Source organism: Mobula hypostoma, chromosome 7 (assembly GCF_963921235.1).
Source record: "Mobula hypostoma chromosome 7, sMobHyp1.1, whole genome shotgun sequence".
NCBI classification, from domain to species: domain Eukaryota; kingdom Metazoa; phylum Chordata; class Chondrichthyes; order Myliobatiformes; family Myliobatidae; genus Mobula; species Mobula hypostoma.
This window is the reverse complement of record NC_086103.1, coordinates 59134745-59157200: the sequence shown is the minus strand read 5'-3', so window position 1 is coordinate 59157200 and position 22456 is coordinate 59134745. Positions and strand designations below refer to the sequence as shown.

Sequence of the window (22456 nt, the reverse complement as noted above, 5' to 3'; positions counted from 1 at the left end):
GAGAATATTTTAATATCAATGGATTAATGGCTAAAACACTGAAAGTTTTGACACTGATAATCAAAAATCTGCCTTACAGTGACTGAAGCATTACACTGAACCATTGATATGTTGCTTGTTTCAAGTTAATTGGTTAATAAAAGAATAAAAATATTGACAGTCAGAAAAGAGCATTGTAGTAGAGTTAGGTCCAAAATCAAATGAAATGGCTTTATAGTGGTCTGCACTAAGGAACAGACATTTTAAGATAAGATAAAGCAGGCCATATCTAGTCTTCCGCACAAAGTAATACACGTTACTCAAGAAAGATAATAAAAGAATTTTAAATCTATCAGCACAATTGATTAACCTCAAGTGGAAGAAAAGATAGAATCAGTTCTAAATTGTAGAATGATTATGATGGACCAATTATGCTGATTAGTAGCTACTTCCGAAACTCTTTGTACATTACATCAAATGTGCAAGTCCAAGACATTCTTTGTACATTCCATCAAATGTGCAAGTCCAAGACATTATGAATGCTGGTGCATCTGACTGTCCAGATTCAACATCAAATCCAGCAGTGGATCAGTGAACTGCATCCACACTCCTCTGGGTTCCTGGGAGGGCTGGCGTATAAATGGTGAATCCATTCAGCTGAATGCACCCCAATAAATTGGAATGTATTCAAGTTTATTGTGGATAAAAGTTAGCATTTTTATTTATTTTACTTTATTTTAATTATGCACTAGTTTGCAATGCAAATTTCAAAAAATGTTATATTTTACTTATAGTCTTTAAGCTGTCAAAAGTTATAAAATAATAATACTAAATACTTTATTGATCCCGAGTTACAGCAGCAACATTTAAAAACACTTAGCAGTGTGCAGACTTAGCTAATATAAAGTACAGAATAATAATACCCACAATAATAATGTGCCAATGTGCACTACCTGCAATAATGAGCAATAGTAATGTATGAAATAATAAAACAGAGACTATTGTAAAATGATGTGTGTTCTCCTGTCACACAGAGATAAACTGTTGTATATGATTACTGCATTTGAAAGGAAAGATTTTCTGTAGTAATCCTTGTGACAGCAGAGCTGAATGAGTCTGTTCAAAAGGATGTTCCACTGCTTATTCAGTAGGCCATAGAGGGGACGTGCCCGATTGTTCATAATAGATAACAGTTTACATAGTGACCTCCTCTCCACCACTAACTCAAGAGAGTTCGGGTTGCAGCCAAGGACGGATCCAGTCGTTTTGATGAGTTTATTTAGTCTTTTTGCATCACCAGCACCGATGCTGCTTCCAACATAAAGCTGCAAAAAAGACTGTACTGACTGCAACAGACTGGTAAAAGATCTACAATATCCTGCTGCACACATTGAGGGATCTCACCTTCTTTAGAAAATAGTCTAAACAACCTTGTTGTTAGTTTTCCAGTCAAGCCTGTTGTCGAGGTGAACACCCAAGTATTTGTACTCCTCCACCACTGCAACTTCTCCCAGAATGTATATAGGACTCATAATAGCCCTCTTTCTTCTAAAATTAATCACCATCTCCCTGATTTTGGCCACATTCAGGAGCAGATGATTCTTTCCACACCACTCCACCAGTCCTCTGTACTTCGACTCCTGTCCATCTCTGATACACCCAGCCACCGCAGAGTCATCAGAGAACTTCTACAAGTGACAATATTCGGATTTGTACTGAAAATCTGAGGGGTACAGTGATTTCTATGGATAGGAGCTTGGGATAAGCACACACTCTACTTAGAACCCACTCCATGCTATTAAATGTTTACCAGGGAAGGGCAATCAGTTCATTTGGCTGTCCTCAAAAAAGAAGTGCTTTCTGGCAAGCACCATCAGTAAAAAACAAATCCAGGTTAACAGGTCAAGACCAGAATATTTCATCCATTAAAAAGCTGTGAAGTTCCAGCCTATGGATCCAAAGAGAATAAAATCTTCCTGTTTTAGTTTTTCATGGACTGGGTGTTTACCCCCATGGCATCAGCATTTGAAAATTAGAAATAATAATGATATGGCCACTGAAATAGTTAAAGTTGATACCAAAATAGATTTTGGGTTATTGGTGAAGTTCGAATAGTGATGAGGAGGTATTTCTTTAGTCAGAGTAGTGAACCTTTGGAATTCATTGCCACAGACTGCTATAGAACCTAGTTATTGGGTATAACTAAAGCAGAATTTGATTAGTAATGGATCCTGCCAAAGATTACAGGAAGTAGGCAGGAGAATAAGATTTGAGAGAGAATAATAAATCAGCCATGATAAATTGCACAGAACACTTGAAAGGCTGAATGGTATAATTCTGCTCCCAGTCATATGTTCCAATTAACAGTAAATGAAATGCACCATAATACAGATAAATAAATGAAGTTTAGTTTATGGAGATTACATTACAATACAAAATGTAGGTATAAATACAATATTCAATTCATATCTCTATTGACCATTGGTTTCAAAGGCTGTTCCAACAAAATGAAGCACCCTTTCAGGCAAGTCTGTTCCTCTGTTAAATGAGCCACTTATCAACATTGTCAAACAACTTTAATTATTTGTGAATCTCAGACAGATTCAAAAACTCTAACATTCAGTAATATTAAGACATAATATAGAAAATTATTAAAAACATTTAAAAGCTATCAAATTCAAATAATCCAGAAAAATGCAAATCATTACAAATTTACCTCTCTATCTGACAGCTCTTCTTCTCCATGAAAATGAATAGGAGTTATTGAACCTTCAACAGTCTTAAACCGGCTCTGGTTCTGAGGGCAGGCAGATTTCCCAACATAATAGAATTTCATGAGGAATCCAAGGTCAGAGTATAGTGGATTATCCTCACAGAAGCTTCTTCAGGAGTTCTGAACTTCCTGACAGCTACAGATAATAATGGTAGCTGTTTCATGTGGAATTGATAGTATTTCTCATGAAAATCCAGGCACTATTTAAAAAATCTTGAAAAGAGGCAGGAGGAGAAGATGGCGGCGCAACACAGTGCGCGTGGCCTCTCCGGTGAAATGATATCGTATTTGTTAAACAGGGGCCATGCACACTTCTGATTTGATGGAGACAGACGTGAGAAGCATGGAGGAACATCTGGAGAAACTTCTGAAATGCCCGGTTCGCTGCCGCTGTCACTGTGCGATCGAGAATCTCCAGAGGAAAGGCCCCGAATCCTCGGCTTTGCCTGTTGCTGGCGGCCGGGGCCGGGGTCGAAGCGCTTGGCAGAGATGGTGCTTGGTGCTCAGTGTCCGAGGGCTGTTCGGAGGCTCTAAGTTTTCGGATGACTCAGAGTCGGACTGTGGTCGGGTGCTTCCAGGATGCTGCATCGGCAAGTTTGCGGCGCTGGAAGCTCATGGCAGGAAGAGAGTTTTCTTCCTTCTCCCGTCTGCGTGAGATGATGGGACTTTTGAGAGACTTTGAACTTTTTTTACTGTGCCCATGGCCTGTTCTTCATCAAGTTACGGTATTGCGTGCACTGTTGTAACTATATGTTATAATTATGTAGTTTTTGTCAGTTTTTCAGTCTTGGTCTGTCTTGTGTTTCTGTAATATCACACCGAAGGAACTTAATGCATGCATTACTAAATGACAATAAAAGAGGACTGCGTGTCCTCATAATCTAACCTAAAAAAAATCTCACTCAACTAAAAGATGAACAATTGGAGATCAGTACCAGAGGTTCTTTGCTGTAATAAAGACTAATATAGAGGAACTGAATAAAAATGTAAAGAGATTATGCTTCAGCTAAGAATTCATTGGTCAGACCAAATCTGGAGTTCTGTGAAAATTAGTGGTATTCTAATTTTGGGAAGGATGCTAATACATCAGAAGTATTTCAAAAAAAAAATTTTGACTAATATCTGGAATAGATGAGTTGTCTTTTAAGAGAAGGTTGGACTAATTAGACTTGTATTTGCTGCAGTTTTGAAGAGTGAGGGAAAATTAAGTGACATGCTTTTAGATTCTCAGATGTCCATGAAAAGACGTCCCTCAGCCACCCTTGATTATACTTCAGTGAATTAGTCCACCGGACTGCGCACATTTTCCCTGCATAAAAACAGGTGCTGAAAGGTGAGGAGCCAGTACATTAAATCTTACTGTGTTGGTCTGAATAAACAGATAAGATTCTATGCCACTGCTTTGGGTCAGTAACTGGTCAAAGTTCAAAGACTCAGCAGCTAGCCTACGTGTATATTTCGCCATCATTGTGGATTTTATCAGCAAGTGTGTTGAGGACTGTGTAACAAATAGAACAATCTAGGCATTCGCAAACTAGAAACCATGGATGAACTAGGAGATCCACTTCCTACTGAAGTCTATTACAGTGGTGTTCAAGCCAGGTGACCCTGACCTTTACAAAGAATCTCCGTAAGGCTGTAAAGGATACCAGTCCAAAATTGAGCCCCAGACAGTGATCAGTTGTAGCAGGGCTTGCATTCTATAATGGGCTCCAAAACAAAGTCAGGCAGCATTACTGACAACAGCACATTCCTTCCCAGCGCTTAATCGACATTTTGAATAGAAGGGGAACGGATTATTACCACACGTCCTGACAGACTCCAATGCATCTGAACCCACAGTCAATGTTGGGGACACAAGATCAGTCTTCTGGAGAGTGAAGCTGCAGAAGCATCTGGCCCAAATAGTATTCCTGGCTGTATACTTAAGATTCTGCACGGATCAGCTGGCAGGGGTAATGACAGGCATTTTTAACCTTCTTCTGTTTCCCGCTGCTTTAAGAAGATCACTATCATCCTGCTATCTGCGAAAAATAAGGTAATGTGCCTTAAAGACTACCATCCAGTGGCTCTGCCATCCACCATCATGAAAAGTCTGGTCATGGCACATATCAACTCCAGCCTTTCAGACTACCCTGACACAATGCAATTCACCTACCACTGAAACAGGTCTACATCTGATGCCAGCTCCATGCTCCTTCACGCATTACTGGAGCATCTGGACAGCAAAGACACCTACATTATTGCTACTGTTTCTAGACTACAGCACCGCCTTGAATGCTATAATTCCAAGCAAACTCATCTCCAAACCCCTAGACCTAGAGCTCAACACCTTCTCAGCCCTCTGGTCTACTCCTTAAACTCTCAGGTCTGTGTGGGCAGATTCTGCTCGAACTTCATCTACAAGTTTACAGATAATACCTCCACAGCGGGAGACATCTAAATGAATGACGAGTTAGTCTACAGAAAGCCCTGTGAAAGGTGTCATGATAATAACCATTCCCTCAATGTCAGAAAATCAAAAGAGCTGGTCACTAACTTCAGGAAGGGACGTGGTGCATTTGCTGCTATTTAAATTAACAGTTCTGAAGTAGAGGGTTGAAAGCTTCAAGTTCCTAGGGGTGAACATCACCAATAGCCTGTCCTGATCCAAGAACATTGATGCTATTGACAAGAAAGCTCACCAGCATCTCTACTTACCCAGGAGGAGAAAGAAATTTGGCATGTCCCCTTTGACCCTCACCAATTTTTATTGATGCACATCGAAAACATCCTATTTGGATTCATCATGGCATGGTGTGGGGAAACTGCTCTGTCCTTGACCGCATGTAACCCGAGTTGTGGACACAGTTCACTGTATCGCAGAAACCAGCCTCCCTCCGAAGACTTTGTCTACACTTCTCACGGTCTCAGTAAAGCAGCCAGCATAATCAAAAACGCCACCCAACCCAGCCATTGTTTCTTCTCCCCTCTTCCGTCCCACAGAAGATAGAGAAACCTGAAAGCATACACTACCAGCCTCAAAGCCGTTTCTATCCCACTGTTATAGTCTATGAATGGCTAATAAGATTGATAACATGGACTCTTGACATCAATACCTCTATGACCTTACACCTTAGTGTATACATGCAGGGCACTTCCTCTGTAACCATTAACTCTTTAATCTGCACTGTTATTGCTTTACTTTGTACTACCTCAGTGTTTTATTTTAATGAATTGAACTGTACGAATGGTGTGCATTAGGCAACAATAAACCAAATTACTAATTTAACAAATTTACCTCAGCCAACAATTTATGGATTATTTATATTTAGCTGCATATCTTCCTTCAGCTGAAATGCCTTATGTACAAACAGTATTTGAGTTCTGTTACTCTCATAAATATTGGGTCATAATTTCAGATCAGACTAAGTGCATATTTTATATGAAGGATAAATGATATTACTGTTGTTAGGTTTGAGCATTACTATGCATTTACCACTATCAATGCATAATAAAGCTTTTGCCTGTCATAGAAAATTAAGCTAAGTGCAGTCCTCTGTAGCATCCATGTTTACTATGTCTTCATACCTGCTAAATAATTAACTTACTAACTTATAGGCTTCACCTATATCTCGAGGGACTACACAGAATAATCAAATTATCCAGATGTTTATCAGAAGCACACATATAGATTATGCAGACTGAACCACAAAACTGGGCCTAATGATAATGAAGCTATAATCAAAAGATATCACTTGATAGTCCACTGCACCATATTATGAGCTGCTGGCTAAACAGCACTGGTAGTTCTCTCGTACTGAAGTGAATCTGTGCACTTTAGTAAAGATAAAACAAAGGATGTTACAATTAATCCCCGTGCTCCTGAGAGAAACAGGAAATTCAGCCAGTGCTTTTATTATTCGTAACTCAGATGCTGGTGTTTAAGTACTATTGAAACTGAACCCAGAGTAATCACACTGCAGCAATCAATAAGATAGAAACTACAAAATGAATTTATGAGAAATCTGAAGATGGAAAATAGATGGAAAACTGCGTCATTCTCTGAATATATCACTTGCTGGAAATAAACTATATTTTACTGCAATTTACTGTTCTGATATTTTCCATACTCAGGTTGAAAAATATCTTGGGAAACCAACCTTAAAAGAAATGCAAATATTTTAGAAACCAAAAATAAAAAACAAAATTAGTGGACAGGATAAACCTGGATTAAATCATGAAAATAATTCAGAAGAAAATAAAATATTTTACAATAAAGTTTTCAATATGCTACATCTGGACTGCTCTAATGTCCACATATGGACACCCACTATAGACAAGCAAGCTCCCAGTATATTGTGACATTCAAATGTCTAACTTACTTTTGTTCCTCAAAATTGCTGCATGATATCCTTCTCTCTCTTTTTTTTAGTGACAGTCCTTTCTGATCAGTCTTTTGTGATTTTGATGCCATGCATCATAATATTGTGGTGGTATGGCTACCATTACAGGCGGTTTTTGCATATCTTCTGGCTTACAAGCGAAAGCCACACTAGGATAGCTTTGAAAAGTGAACTTGTCTGTTACCCATGCATGGTGTCTAATGTTTGTTGTTTACTCAATGCAATCCATATTTACTCTTTATGGCAAACTGATAGGAGGTTGCGAAGTGAAATGTGCTGATGTTGACATTTCCAAATCCAATGTCTATGTCAGAAGTTTAAATTTAATTAGCAGGATATAATCATTAGAGTTACAGTGCTTTGAAAAAGTATTCAACCTCCACAACCATTTTCACATTTTACTGTCTTATTTTCTAAACGTAAAATATTTTGAAGTAGGATTTTTGAGCTAATCTACAGAATATTGTGCATCAGGTCAAATCTAAAAAAAATTCCAAAATCTGTCAACAAGTTACTAAAAATTAAAAACCAAAATTGTGAGGCTGAAAACGTATTCATCCCCTTTGCCATTAATAGTCAACTTTCCTCAAATGCAATATGTGGTATTACCTCACCAATCCACCATATTTGTTGATGTAGAAACTTGGAAGATCAACTGCTTTCAATTAATTCTTAAGAATAAATACCCTCTCTCTCTGTAAGGTCCAACAGTATGATAGATCTTCAACAGACAAACCATGATGAAGCCAAAAGAGCATTCAAGACAAGTCGGGGAAATAATAATAGAGAAGCACAAATCTAGAGAAGGGTACAAGACCATCTCAGAGGCACCAAACATACCTTGGAGCTCAGTGCAGTCCATCGCAAAAAAATGAAAAAAATATTAAACCACTGCCACACTGCCTAGGTCAGGCTGCCCAATCACTGGAGAAGAATGGCACTTGTTATGAGCTGCACAAGTCAGTGGCTGCAACTAGATGAAATTCATGGCCCCACAGTCTCTAAGGCCTTGCACAAAAAGGTTATTTATGGAAGAGTGGCAAGGAAGAAGATATGGGTAGAAAAAAAAAGCACATCCTTGCCTGTAAAAACTTTGAAAAATGGCACTGATACTGTAAAGTTATGGAAGAAGGTCTTGTGGTCAGATGGAATATTTTAGCCACAACACTAAGTGGTACACGTAGAGTAAATTTAACACTGTGCATCAGCCAGGTATCACCATCCCTACTGTAAAGTATGGTGGAGGTAGCATCATGCTATGGGGATGCTTTTCAGCAGAAGGGACTGGAAATCTGGTCAGGACTGATGAGAATATGAATGCTTCAAAAATACAGAGAGATCATGAATTAAAACCCGCTAGCCTCTTCCAGGAAACTTAAACTGGGGAGGAAGTCTTTTGGCAGGACAACGACCCAAAGCACACTGCCGGAACAACCATGGAGTGGCTTCAAATAAAGAAATTTGATGGCCTAGTCAGACACCTCTGAGAAGACCTAAGGATTGCTGTCCACTGCTGCTCCCCAACTAACCTGGCACGGTATGAGCAATTTTGCAAGGAGGAATGGGCAGATCTTGCTCCATCACATTGTGCAAAGTTAACAGAGACTTATCCAAAAAGACAACTGGGTATAATAGTTGCAAGAGGTGGCTTAGCTAAGTACTGAGAAAAGGGGGATTGAATACTTTTGAACTGCTGACATTTCAGTGTTTGAATTTTTAGTTTTTTTTATGCTTTACAATCTTTTCTGTTTATGGAGTTTGACTGTGAAAACAGGAGCATGAGAATCACTAATAAAAATTCTCAGTTAAATTAATCAAAATTCCTGGTTGTACTACTCATTTATGTGAACAAAGGGTTGGGGGCTTGACACTTTTACAATATACAACTAGAAAATTTACTTACCATAACCATAACAATGCATGTAAAAAGTCAGGAAATTGATTAGTTGGCTTGCGTTAACACCATATAGAGTTTCTGTAGTATATATACTGCCAAATCATTGCAGTTCACAAGATTAATAAAGATTGACTTAGATTATTCTTGCTTATTGATTCACACAAAAAAAAATTGTGCAACCATTTGTATCACAAGAGAGACTCTAGATGCTGGAAGACTGGAGCAACACACAAGAGGGAAATGGAAAATTGACATTTCTGGTCGACATTTCATCAGGACTGAAAAGAAAGAGGGCAGATAGCCAGAAGATCCAATTGCAACCTAAGGCTTTGTTTCTACTACCTACCAGAAGCCCATTACACATTAATTACTTTTATGAGAAAGAAGTTTCAAACACCAAGTTAAATTTTCCTAAAAAATTGTGCTTTTGTTCCTTTATCCAGGTTTAATTTGAAGTGCCATTTCACCATTTTCTCATTTACTACATAAAACCATAGCAAGCTTCGCAATTCCCAATAGTGCAATTATGATAAGTGGTATTTTCACAGTTTGGATGAACAGTGTAAAAAAAATTCTCCAATCCACCACTTTATTAAATCTCAGGAGAAAATAACCACTTTATTAAAACCAATATGAAAATGTTTAAAGTGCAATCATGCCCAGCCAATAATTGCCCAATCCATTTATGCTTAAATATCCAAGATTTCAGAAGTTTTTCTCTTTAAAAAAAATAGGTTGATAGCACTAATAAATGGAAAAGGACTTCTTAATATCAATTAGTATAAAGTGCTGGTCATAGTTATGTCTGCAACTCCTCAGCTAACATTGCTCTGCCATTACCAAATTAGTTAAAAGCTAAAGTCTATCCCGAGCCTTATAGGCTCATCAGGCCGGTGCTTATGCCAGTTTCCGTGGCGTGAAGAGACTGAGAGTACGAGACTCTCCCCCAGATAGGACGCCAGTCTATCGTGAGGTTAACCCCCAGCATTTTGCCGGTACCCATTTTTAGCTGGGTGGACTGCAGCAGTGTGTGGTTAAGTGCCTTGCTCGAGGACACAACACGCAGCCTCAGCTGGGGCTTGAACTCACGGCCTTCAGATCGCTAGTCCAACGCCCCAACCATTTGGCCACACGCCCCACGTTACCAAATTATTACAATAATATTTTTTAAATCCTAAATATCGGGACTGGTATTCTCATTTCCAAACCCCTACAACACAATTTATTTACATCCTTTAACTTTCATTCATGCTCAGTCAGACATGAAAAAGCTTCAATCATCACTTCTTGTCTATTATTAAGATAATATATGAACACTTCTACAACATCCATCACTTGGGCTAGTCCCACTCACAATTCTGTTTCCTTCAAATTCAATTCGTCCAATTTCCTTCCATTTACCAATCCCATTTAATCCAATGTATGCAAACTTAGTCACAACATTCTATACTGTAGAAAACCACGTTTCCAGCATTTTCTCCTCACTAACCTACACCTATACACTGAATATACCTTAAATTCATCTCTGCAATAACCTCCAACCTTGCATTATTTAAAATCAAAACCCCTAAATGTACCCCTTTCCTTTCATCCTACAAGCAGGGCATAACTTTCAGGCAATTTGACCATATGTCCTTCAATTTGGCATTAAAAACATACCATTTTCCCACAGTTTCAAAAGCATAAAAGACTACAATAAGTTACCATCCCACCATGTCAACAAAGCTTTTTCAATTTTTATCCATGTTCTATATCCGACACTTTCCAAATTAGATGAGTTATATCACTATAACATTTATGATTCCAGATGATTCTCTACATGATTGTTATCACCAAATGGATTATATGATTTGCTGCTGCAATAACTGAGGTGTATTTCAAACATGAATCTAAAAGAGTGTGGCTTGAATTTTACATGAGACATTAAGTTCAATGCCCAGTTGTCCAGATTAGAATCAATGCCATTATTAGTCAGTTGAATTCATTTTGCTATTGGCATTGATGAAAATGTTAATAGCTTACTCATAATGAAATGAAATAATCATCAGAAGGCAATAATTCATGCCAATACTATTTTATAGATATTCACGTATTTATTTCTACTAGTATTATATCTTAATCTCAGAGCAAACAGATTACCTTTTTAACTACATAATATATCTCTTCACCATATTTAACAATCAAACTTCAGCTTATTGAGAACATGAAATAACAGAATAAGTAGTCCTCAAAGTAAGATCATTGCTTGTGGGAACATCTCAATAGAGCATAGTTATCTCTTTTTGTTTGTTGGTTGCTTTGCTTGTTTTTTGATGGTTGAGTCTTGGTAGAATTTTATGTTTATTTTTCAAAGCATGACTGGTTGATGTCAGCTGTTTCCCAGTGGATTATATTTTACTTATCTTGAAACTATATAATTGTAACATAGGTTTCAAAATTTGAATCAATTGATTTTTTTTCCCCATAGAGGAAAGGTAAACCCCAAGATCCCATTAGTACAGCTAGTAAAGCCTTAACTGCAGGTTTCAGTGCTGAATTTCAATTCAGTCTAAGTGGAGTATGCATGTTTTCACTGTGACTGCATGGGGTTCCTCTAAATACTGCGGTCTCCTCACAAGGTCCAAAGGAGCACTAGTGGGTAGGCTAAGAGAATTCTCCCTAGTGTGCATGTGAGTGATAGAATAAGGGAGAGGCTGATCAGAATGTGTAAGTGGATGGCTGATACCTGGTACAAATGGCTGCGATGCTTCATTCTCCCCGCTGAGCTGTACACCTTTTATACACACTTTGAAAGGGAGAATAGAACTATACCTGTGTGAATCCCTGCAGCATCTGGCAATCTGGCAAACCTGTGACATATTTCTCAGAAGCTGACGTCAGAACAACATTCAGGAGGATGAAGCATTGCAAGGCGCCAGGCCCAATGGTTTATTTGGCAGGGCACTGAAAATCTGTGCCAACCAACTGTCTGAAGTGTTCAAGGACATCTTCAATTTCTTGCTGCTGCATTCGGAGATTCGTATCTGCTTCAAAAGTGCATCGATCACACCGGAGCTCAAGAAGAGAAGGGTGAGCTGCCTTAATGACTATTGCTCAGTATCACTCACATCTACTGTGATGAAGTGCTTTGAGATGTTGGTCATGGCTAGAATTAACTCCTGCCTAAGCAAAGACCTGGACCCACTGCAATTCATTTACCAGCACAATAGGTCTATAGCAGATCTAGTCTCACTGGCTCTCCGCTTGGCCTTGGAACACCCAGACAACAACCTTGCATGCAATGTAAGACCAAGGAACTGATTGTTCTTCAGGAAGGAGAAGTTAAGAGAACACATAACCGTCTTCACTGAGAGGCCAGCAAGGGAAAAAGCAAGCAACTTCAAGTTCCTTGTTGTCAACAGCTCTGAAGATACACCCTAGTTCCAACACAGTGATGCGTTCATAAGGGAGACATGTCAACAGCTCTATTTCATAAGGGGTTTGAGACGACTTGGTATGTCACCAAATTTCTATGGATGCACCATGGAGAGCATTTTGACTGGATGCATCACCGTCGGGTATGGAGGCCTCAATGCACAGGACTGGGAGTAGCCATGGAGGGCCATTGTAAACTCAGCCAGCTCCATCATGCGTACTCACATCCCTACCATGGGGGACTTCTTCAACAGGCGATGCCTCAAGAAAGCAGCATCCATGATTAGGGACCCTCGTTCTTTCATCTCATTGCTATCATCAGGGAGGAGGGACAGAGCAATGACAACACAAACTCCATGTTTTCAGAACAGCTTCTTCTGTTCCACCATTAGATTTTTGAATGGACCATAAGCCCATGACACTACCCGACTTTTCACACTACGTATTTATTTCTTTCTTTTTATATTTCTTATTGTAACATAGCTTTCATGTTTTCTGCTGTAGTGCTGCCACAAAACAACAAATTTCACGACATATGTCAGTGCTAATAAACCTGATTCAGATAGTGTACTAAACAACAAGGGTCTTTTTACATGCTGTATTTCTCTATGACTACATGAAAAGCTTTTCTCCCCCCCTAAATTTGTCAAAAAGATAGTGGTGGAGGGGCTGGTTGGCAGTGATTTATAGATTTACGCTTCTTAACTGGCTCTCAACGTAGTTCCTTGTTCTTTATGACCAGGGGTATTCATGCAGGAAGTTCAAGAAATAGAAAATTATTCGAAGTTTATCTATAATTATTGTCTTATTGCATATGAACTGTATAGTAATATGAACTATTTATAATTTCAAGTTACTACCATGCTTTCCAGACTCAAAGCATTTTCAAAAAACAAAACAATACAATATATAAAAACCACTTTAAAAAGGTGAATTCATCTCACATCAGGGCGAGGCAAAAGGAAACGTTCACCGGTTAAGCATAAGGTACAGAAAAGTTTTGTCTGGGTAGTTCTGGATCAATTCCTCCAACCTCCAAGTCACGCTTTAAGGATACCACTTCAAGGACATGTTTCCTAGTTAATGAGTGCACAGAAAATACTGTCAGTTTGCAAACTCAGACTGTAAAACAATGTCATCCATCATCTGAAGATACATACTTTATTCCATAACTTATTAGAAGCTATTTTATTTTGCACGTTGTTTGTATACCTTATCTTTCCTTTCATTTTCTGTGCAATTAAAATAAACAAATTACAACGTTTACGGTGCCTTGAAAAAAACATTCAATTCCCACAACTATTTTCACATTTTACTGCCTCATTTTCTAAATTTAAAATATATTGAAGTACGATTTTTGAGCTAATCCTCAAAACATTATTTATCCCGTCAAATCAAAAGAAAAATGCCAAAACCCATCAACAACTTACAAAAAATCAAATCACAATTGTGAGGCTGAAAATGTATTCATTCCTTTTGTAATTACTACGCTGACTTTCCTCAGTAGCTTTACCGATCAAGTCACCCAATTTATTATTGAAAAAAATTTGAGGATCACCTGTTTTCCATGCATTCACAAGAATAAATACGCCCTCTCTCTGCAAGATCCAACAGTCTGGTAAATTTTCAACAGACCAAACCAAAATGAAGACAAAAGAGCATTCAAGACAAGTCAGGGAAATGATAATAGAGAAGTACAAATCTGGGGAAGGGTACAAAACCATTGTTCAAAAGTAGAAAAATGATTAAACCACAGCCACACTGCCTGGGTCAGTCTGCTCCTCTAAACTTAGTCGCCGAAGAATTGCACTTGTAAGAGAGGCTACTGTGAGGTCAACAGTCACTCTGAGTGAGATGCCGTAGTCAGTGGCTGAAGCTCGAGATGAAGCTCGTGGCTCCACAATCTCCAAGAGTACTTTTGGAAGAGTAACAAGGAAGAAGCCCTGGCTAAAAAAAAACAACCATATTCTTGCCTGTAAATATCTTGAATATCTTGCAGAGCATCATGTAGAAGGTACTGTAAAAATCTAGAAGAAGGTCTTGTGGTTGGGTGAGACTAAAGTGGAAATTTTTGACCTCAACACTAAAGCAATACATGTGGTGTAAATCTTAATATTGCGCTTCAGCTAGGTAACACCGTGTAAATATGCTGGAGGTAGCATCATGCTTTTCAGTAGCAGGGACTGTAAATCTGGTCAGGATTGATGAGAAGATGAATGCTGTAAAATATAGAGAGGAAAGGAAAAGGAAATTGTCTTTTAAACTCACCGGGAGCATAGGCCATCAACTTTTTGTTGTTGATGTTTCTGTAGCAGGCAATTTCTTTTTTACGAGGTCGAGTTGCTAGCTCGACACTCAACCCAGCACGGATGGAGTGCGTGCCAGGGGAGCCAGCTGGATTCGAAGCTGGGAGCCTTCACTCCGAAGTCCGGCGCTGATGCCACTACGCCACCAGCCGGTTTAAAATACAGAGAGACCATAGATAAAAATCTGCTAGCAATGCCAGAAAGCATTAGCTGGGGAAGAAGTTCGTCTTTCTGCTTGACAACGATCCAAAGCACACTGCCAGAGCAACCATGGAATAGCTTCAACAGACAAACATTGATGTCTTTGAGTGGACCAGTCAGGAGCCACACAATGTCACTCAGTCCTGACCTTAACCCCATCGAACATCTCTAGCAAGACCACAAGATTGCAGTCCTCTGCTGCTCTCTTACTAACCGGGCACAGCCTAAGTAATTTTACAAGGAGAAGTAGCCAAATCTTGCTCTATCACGTTGTGCAAAGCCAATAGACACTTATCCTAAAAGACTACTGGCTATAATAGGTGCAAGAGGTGGTTCAAATAAGCAAAGGGGTATGAAGCTGCTGACATTTCAGCTTTTAAATTCTTACTTTTTCATGCTTGAGAATTGTCCATTTTTTAGTCTCTACTGTGTAAAAAGGAGCATGTGAATCACAAATAAAAATTCTCAGTTAAGTTGATTAAAATCCCTGGTTATGGTACTCATTTACGTGAACAAAGTATTCTGGGCTGAATACTTTTGCGAGGCACTGTAACTTAGAACAAAACAGTGTAGTTTAGTTACTAGACTACGATTCAGTGACCATTTGTATACAAGTTCAAATTCCACCACTACGGACTTGATACTTAAATTTGTAAGTTCATTATTAATGGTAACCATGATAATACACGCATGAAAATTGCAGCATAAATGCTCCATTTTTCTGCTATCATACCTGAGTCGTTGCTACTATTTTTACAAATATCTGAGACGTGCATGCCAATGGAATTGCACCAGAAGCCAAATCACATACAAAAGGGAAAACTGGTGGATAATACTGAGGAAGAGAGAGAAGCTATTAAAAGCCTATCTGTTTCGCACTTGTTCTTCAGAGATGGAAACCAACCAATCTGGCCCACGCTGACCTCTTTATTTTTGGCCTCCTGTATCAGTGATATCGAGGATATGGTCCAAGAAACAGCATCGCATCATCATTCTAGATGCATTGTCAACATTAAGTCCTGATCATTTCAGCTTCTGGTAACCACCATTTCCTTTACTCCCCAGATATGGCCATCTTTTTCAGTTTCCAATTTTTTTTAAATTACCTCTTCCATCTCTAACTGCTTTTTAAAGCAATTGTTAGCTTCATAACTTTGGTCGGCACACTGACACTAGCATTCCATCTGTTCGTTTCACACATCCCTCCCTGAAACTTAAAACACAGTTGTTTTCACGCTTTGCAAGTTCTGCTGAGGACTATTTAACATGAAACATTGGCTCCTTTTTTTGTCCTCCAGGGATGCTGCTTGATCTGTTGAGTACTTCTGGCATTTGCTGGCTTATATTACCTAGCAGAGCCTTGATGTAGCTCCAGACCTAGTGCAATGTGTTTGTCACTTATCAACCATACCAAGCAAGTAAACATCTCAGTTGCACCAACAAATCGTTATGGTTTTTTGCAATCTTTATGCCAAGAATATATATTGCCAATATTTTCTGACCCCTCAAGAAATATGTGAGTCAGAAAATTCCAGCATTGTTCTAGGAACTGCAGTTGAATGAATACACATGTAGTCACCGGTTTAGGACAGGATTGGGCTTACTTCTATTGATGATTACAGGCAAATATTCTTCAATTCTTCCTAAAGAAAAAGATCAGTTTTATCTATTGCATGTAAACTGAAACTTCAAAATGTACAGTGAAATGCATCATTTGCTCTTGGTACCATTGTCCAGCACCGCAGTCCTAATGGCTTTGTGCATAGCTTAGTCTCTGGCTTCATTTCCACTTCAGAGGAATGGCTTTTTGGCAGCAACTCCTCCATAAAGACCACTTCTGACAAGACTTCTCTAGTCTATAGAGGGGTACAAGTGGGTTCCAGTGTTTTATATGAGTTCGGAGCTGTTAGCAGCGCTGAACTACTTCTGATTTAGAAGGGTCGTCAGTTTGATATATTTCTCAAATGCTGCACTCAGTTTCCGAGGCTGACCACTGCGTTTCTGGTCCTTAGTCTTGCCCGTTTCTTTGCGCTTCTTCAGAAGAGCTTGGACAGCACATCTTGGAACTCCTGTCTGCCATGAAATTTCTGCTTGGAGACAGCTTGCTGATGCAAGATGACCACCCTGTGTCTTGTTGCCATGCTGAATTTTGCCGTGGTATAAGAATTAATGATTTGAAGGTTAGAGTCACAAACTGCCACACCTTCAGCTTTTAGTTTGATTGTCCTTCGTCCAGTTTGATTCCTTCTACACCCGTTTCTGTTTCAGTTAATCAGTGTAATTTATTCAACTCATTATGTCATTGATCATTAGCATCTGTTTATCTTCATTTAATCATGCACTGGGCTGTATATCTACAAAATAATCAAGTTTTTATTTGAAAAGTGGTCTGTTACTTAATATATTAATTTCTTTAATGAAATACAAACAATTCTCTGTAACATTTAATTTTTTGGAAAATTAACGTTTGGAAATTTGCTCTTTTCTACTGACACACTGATGCAGAAGGCAAAAAAAATAATAAACATTTAAGATGAAATTCATGTTAAAAATCTAGGGTGACAAAGACCTTTGCACCATGCTGTATGGGTTAGGGTTAGTGAGTTGTGGGCATACTATGCTGGTGCTGGAGAAGTGGCAACACTTGCAAGCTGCTCAGCACAGTCCTCGGTGATTTGATTTAATGCAAAAGATGCATTTCACTGTACATTTCGATGGACATGCAATAAATAAAGTTAATCTTTACCTTCAGGAAGAATTCAAGAATATTTTTAATTGCCTGTAATCATCAATACAACAATTATTCAGTGTGAAAGTGACATGTCAGCAATAATTTTGACAATTACATTATTCAGCGGGGTGCTCAGTGAGTTAATAAGCTACCTTCTCAAATGTGCTCCTATGTTGCTTAGTAAGTTATCAATTTTTTTCACTTCACCAAAATATTCTAAAAATGCCAGTGAATCATGACCTGCTCAATTATACAGAGCAAATGCACCACCTGCAGCCTTGATAAAGTGTGTTCATTAACTGAACCATTAGTAGTTAACATGCATTTTAATTGCACATCATGAGAAACAGTAACACTAATTGCGAAAAATAGCAAAATCACAAAGGCAATATTCAAAACAAATTAAAAATGTTGACATTTCATCTTACAATACTTTGGCAACATGTTAATATATCTTTCCAGGTATGGCAAAATGTCTTTTTTAAAAGTCTCAGCTTACTCTAAATTTGTACATGTATAACTATGCAAATGCTGTAGTCTCAATGTATGTAACTTCCAAGTTGTTCATTTACTTTAACGGTAATTGCTGACTGAATTGAAAATGTGATACTGTGCTCTAGGTATAGCAGATTACATCACCTTTAATTCAATACATTGATACAGGTTTACATTGATTAAACCTTTCCTGAATTGGATTACAACAAATACATGAAGGATGTTTATCCAGCTCAGCATCAAGTTGACAGCAAACCTGTCCATGGATATCTAATATGTGCAGAGCATCCTTAAAATAACATTTCATATTTTTATATTATTATTGAAAAGTTGTTCTTCATGTGAAGACAAACATTTTATTATTTAATTGTCTTCAATTCTATCACTTCAGACTTAAAACATTAACTGTTTCTATCTCCAATCATGCTGTCTGGACTTCTGTAAATTTCAAACCTGTTCTATTGTTATGACAAAATCTGTTTCAATATTTATTTGCTAACAGTCTTGCACATGGCTCTATTAGATTAATAAAACTTTCTTAAAACAATTTTTCTCCCCCAATGTCAAAGGCTAAGAAGTTTCTTTACCACTTCCTTAAGCCTTTCATTTTGCAGTTAGACCAGCAAGTCAATCAAAAGCAGAATGCATGCTTTTCTATTTGCATTGGTGACCAAAGATCAAAGCTTCGTAAGTCCTGCTGAGAAGCTCGTACCTGCGGATGTATCAAATATATCAGCTGTGGTTGTCTCATAGAGTCAGAAAGTACAATTCCAAGTCTTACCAAAGAGAACTGAATACAAAATTAAGTTATTAACAATAAAAAAAAACTTGCATAGTATTACTAGAGCTGATAAGTCTAGTTAGTATTTAATGCTTGCCTTTCATTGTACTCAAGAGCCACCTTCCGGGTCCAATGCAGTCTATGGCCTGACATGGTGCACTTTCAAAAGTACAATATCCTGGAGTAGTTGTTAACTGAGGCTCCATCACATTTTCCCAGATTGCCTTATGACCCCATGACACTCAAAGAAAAAAGATTATCAAATCGAAATTTAAAAAATACAAGTACATTTATTATCAAAGTACGAATTCATTCAGTATACAACCCTGAAATTTGTCTTCCTACAGGCAGCCATGAAAGAAAGAAAGAAAACCATAGAACCTGTTCAAGGAAAACATCAAAACTGCCACAGCAAAAAAAACTGAATATAAAACACTAAACAACAAGTCATCAAAACAGACAAGCCATTTTCAGTTCAGGTCAGTACAGTTCAATCTAGCCTTGTACCATACTTGCAAGTGCCACCATGCTTCCTGCAGCAACATAGCTTACCCACAACTCACTAACTCTAACTGTACATCTCTGGAATGTGGGAGAAGATCAGAGCACCCGAAGGAAACCCACATGGTCACGGGGAAAACATACAACCTCCTAACTGGCAGTGGCGGGAATCGAACCCCGATCGATGATTGCTAATGCTGTAAAGCGTTTGCAGAAGAAATCTTCTCAGGGTCCCAGTTGATATTTATCCTTCAATCACCCTAATGAGTAAAATTCTCTGTCATTACTACATTGTTGATTATGGGATTTCACCCTCAGTCACCTCGTATGTACTTCATAAAAATGGGTCCATCCTTAAATATTTTACGCATAATGAGGCAAACCAATTAGGCCAAAATCTTGAAATCATCACTTGATGCACAATGTTCAATAGTAAAAGAAATTATTGAATGGAAGAAGGGTAACTTCCTTAATTTTGCACATACTGCAATTTAGAAAAGAAATATATATTGCAAAAAGCATTTTTAAATGTTAAGATTATTATTTAAATTTGGGACTACAATAAAGTCAATCCTTCCTTCAAATTCATGTCAGCAGCAGCTGGAGCAAGTGCACTTAATGACATAAATCTAGATTGAAGCTGAAAACTAATAATAGTTTTGCTGAAAAATCAAGGCATGTCTAAATATAGCAACTCCATTTGTCAGATCCACAGAATTCCGTATTGGGAATTCATCTTTGAAAAAATGAGTGTGAAATTCCTACTGTGGAACGATGGAATGCCAATTCTAAAACTGCTGACGTGTCTGAGTTCAATTGTTACAAAGTAGATGCATCTATCTTCCTGGGTTGAATGACGCTAGATGCAATTATATCATGAGAGTTTGATTTTAAATAGTCGAATGCATGCTTGTATTTATTATCTTTGTCTTTAGATGCAACACTGGGGAAAAGAAAGGTTGTTCTTCAGCACTAACATTGACTGGTGTTCTTGTTGGATGCTGAAAATTTTACTATATATAGCAGAAAGGACAGTCAGGGGTAAATTACTGACATGGATGGAGTCCCAAGTTGGTTGTGAGCCAGTATGCGCATGTGATACAATCACAAGTGCACTCAGCACAATTCCAGATTCACTGAGGTATTCTACATTTATCTGCAACTTATCCCTTGCCAATTGTTTCAGACAAGTTCACTTTTTCTCAGGAGTAAACTGAAAGCAGTGGCAAGTGCTCGCTGTTTAGAAAGAATTGCATATTAAGATCTAAAATATAAAACACTGCAAAAGAACTATCACTAATTAGCCTGAGGCAAATTATTTTCCAGCTTTGACAGGCCAGGATAAATAAATTAACACATGCAAACACATCCTTAAATCTGTGTAATTTCTCAATTTTTCTTTCTAATTTACTGCATTTACTAATATCCAGCTTTACATTGGTTTAAGACATCATAGTCACCAGAAGAGTCAAGAGATATGAATACTGACATAATTAGCTTGTCAGGGAGCAGCTATGCGCACGTGTAAATCAGATCAAACTATAGTCTAACTCCAAAATTCAAAACAAAATCAGAAAATGAAGAAACTCTGAGAAGGTTCACTTGAAAAATATGAGCACATTGCTACTCCCATTCATTGGGTTATTTCCAGCAGTTTGTTTTTGCTTCTGTGTTCAGTAACTGCATCATTTTGTTTATTTTAAAAGTTAGCTGATTATTTTTTGATGAGAGAATCACTGCCTCACAACAAAGATTTGTTCTATTCCATGTTGGTGATTCTGCGCAATTATTGATTGGTTGTGGTCAAACAATCCTTCCATCTGTATTGCATTATAGGCGAAAGTCAGGGAAAATTGGACAATCTGGTGATGGTAAAACTATCAAAACATTCAGATGAAGCAATAAGAATCAATATCCTAACCATTAACAAGCTGATCACAATGATGAGTTACAAGTAGGTTATTTTACTCTGAACGCAGAGTCACTGAGAACAGAAAATAAAAGAAACATGATGGAAATATTCCCTAGTTAAATTTGTTTTAATGAGTAGAAGAGATTGGTTGTGTCAGATATAGCCTCTCTGTCAGAAAATGTAAAAAGTTACTAAAAGAATGGGAAGGCGAGAAATACACACACACACACACACACACACACACACACACACAAAGAGAGTGATGTAATGAAAAAATATTAGATGGATAAATGACTGCTGTGAGAATAATGGGTGCTCTCTTGAGAAATTGAAAGCATTTACTGACATAGAAAGTCTGGGCATAACCAAGGTGGGCAGTGGGTGACCGTGCATTTAGAAATAAAAGGAAAGATATCTCATTTCCCACAACATGATCCACATCCTATGCACTAACCAGTCAATAATCTATCATGACATCCATTCCAGTAAGATGGTGGTGCACCTGGATGTAGCAGCCTCTTAGGGGCCAACCAAAGGTGCTTACTTTTTTTTAATATAAAATGTGTTATTTACTAGTACAATATGATGTTGGGTCTCAAGAAATTCAGCTGCTGTGTGTCTACCCCATGAGTGAGCTGCTCGCTGATTGGAGGAGCCAGCCGGGGTGTCCAGGGTGTTGCAGCAGCCTGCCAGCGTGTCAGAGGAGCGAGATTAGGTTCGGAGGAACTGCTCGCCACTCAAAGGCATCAGGGTTAGTGCACGAGGGCCGTGTGCAGTGAAACCATGAGTGATTGGCTCGGTCATTTCTCTTGCAATCGTAAAACCCTGCTGGACATTGATAATGTAAGATGCTACAGGCGTATTTCCCTTGCTTGGTGGTGCGACAGTCGCCGCGGGAGCTGCGTGACCTCGGTTGCAGTGGGGACTAGGCCTCAAGCCGTGTGCTTGCCTGTTGCTGCAGTCCAGAAGAGGCAACCCCGCAAGCGGTGTAGTGTGGCGCCTGTGCTTGGTTGGGGGCTGGTCTCTTGTTGTTGCTGACCTCCAGTGTTTGATCGGAGGAAAGACAGACTGGATTGCAGTG

At 38.5% G+C, this 22456-nt stretch overlaps 1 protein-coding gene across 5 annotated transcripts in view; it reads right to left on the bottom strand.

The window, feature by feature from the left end:
• The window catches only part of LOC134349338 (peroxisome proliferator-activated receptor gamma coactivator 1-alpha-like), a 176403-nt gene that overhangs the window by 91756 nt on the left and 62191 nt on the right, over positions 1-22456 (bottom strand). The window contains exon 1 of one of the 5 annotated variants that reach the window (XM_063053496.1): positions 2696-3859. The exons of 2 other annotated variants lie outside the window; for them this stretch is intronic. In XM_063053496.1, the coding sequence (XP_062909566.1) occupies positions 2696-2815 (120 nt within the window). In that variant the 5' untranslated portion in view covers positions 2816-3859. Of the gene's footprint in view, positions 1-2695; positions 3860-22456 lie in introns of those variants that run through there. 2 more of the 5 variants (XM_063053492.1, XM_063053497.1) reach the window with 2 other exon arrangements.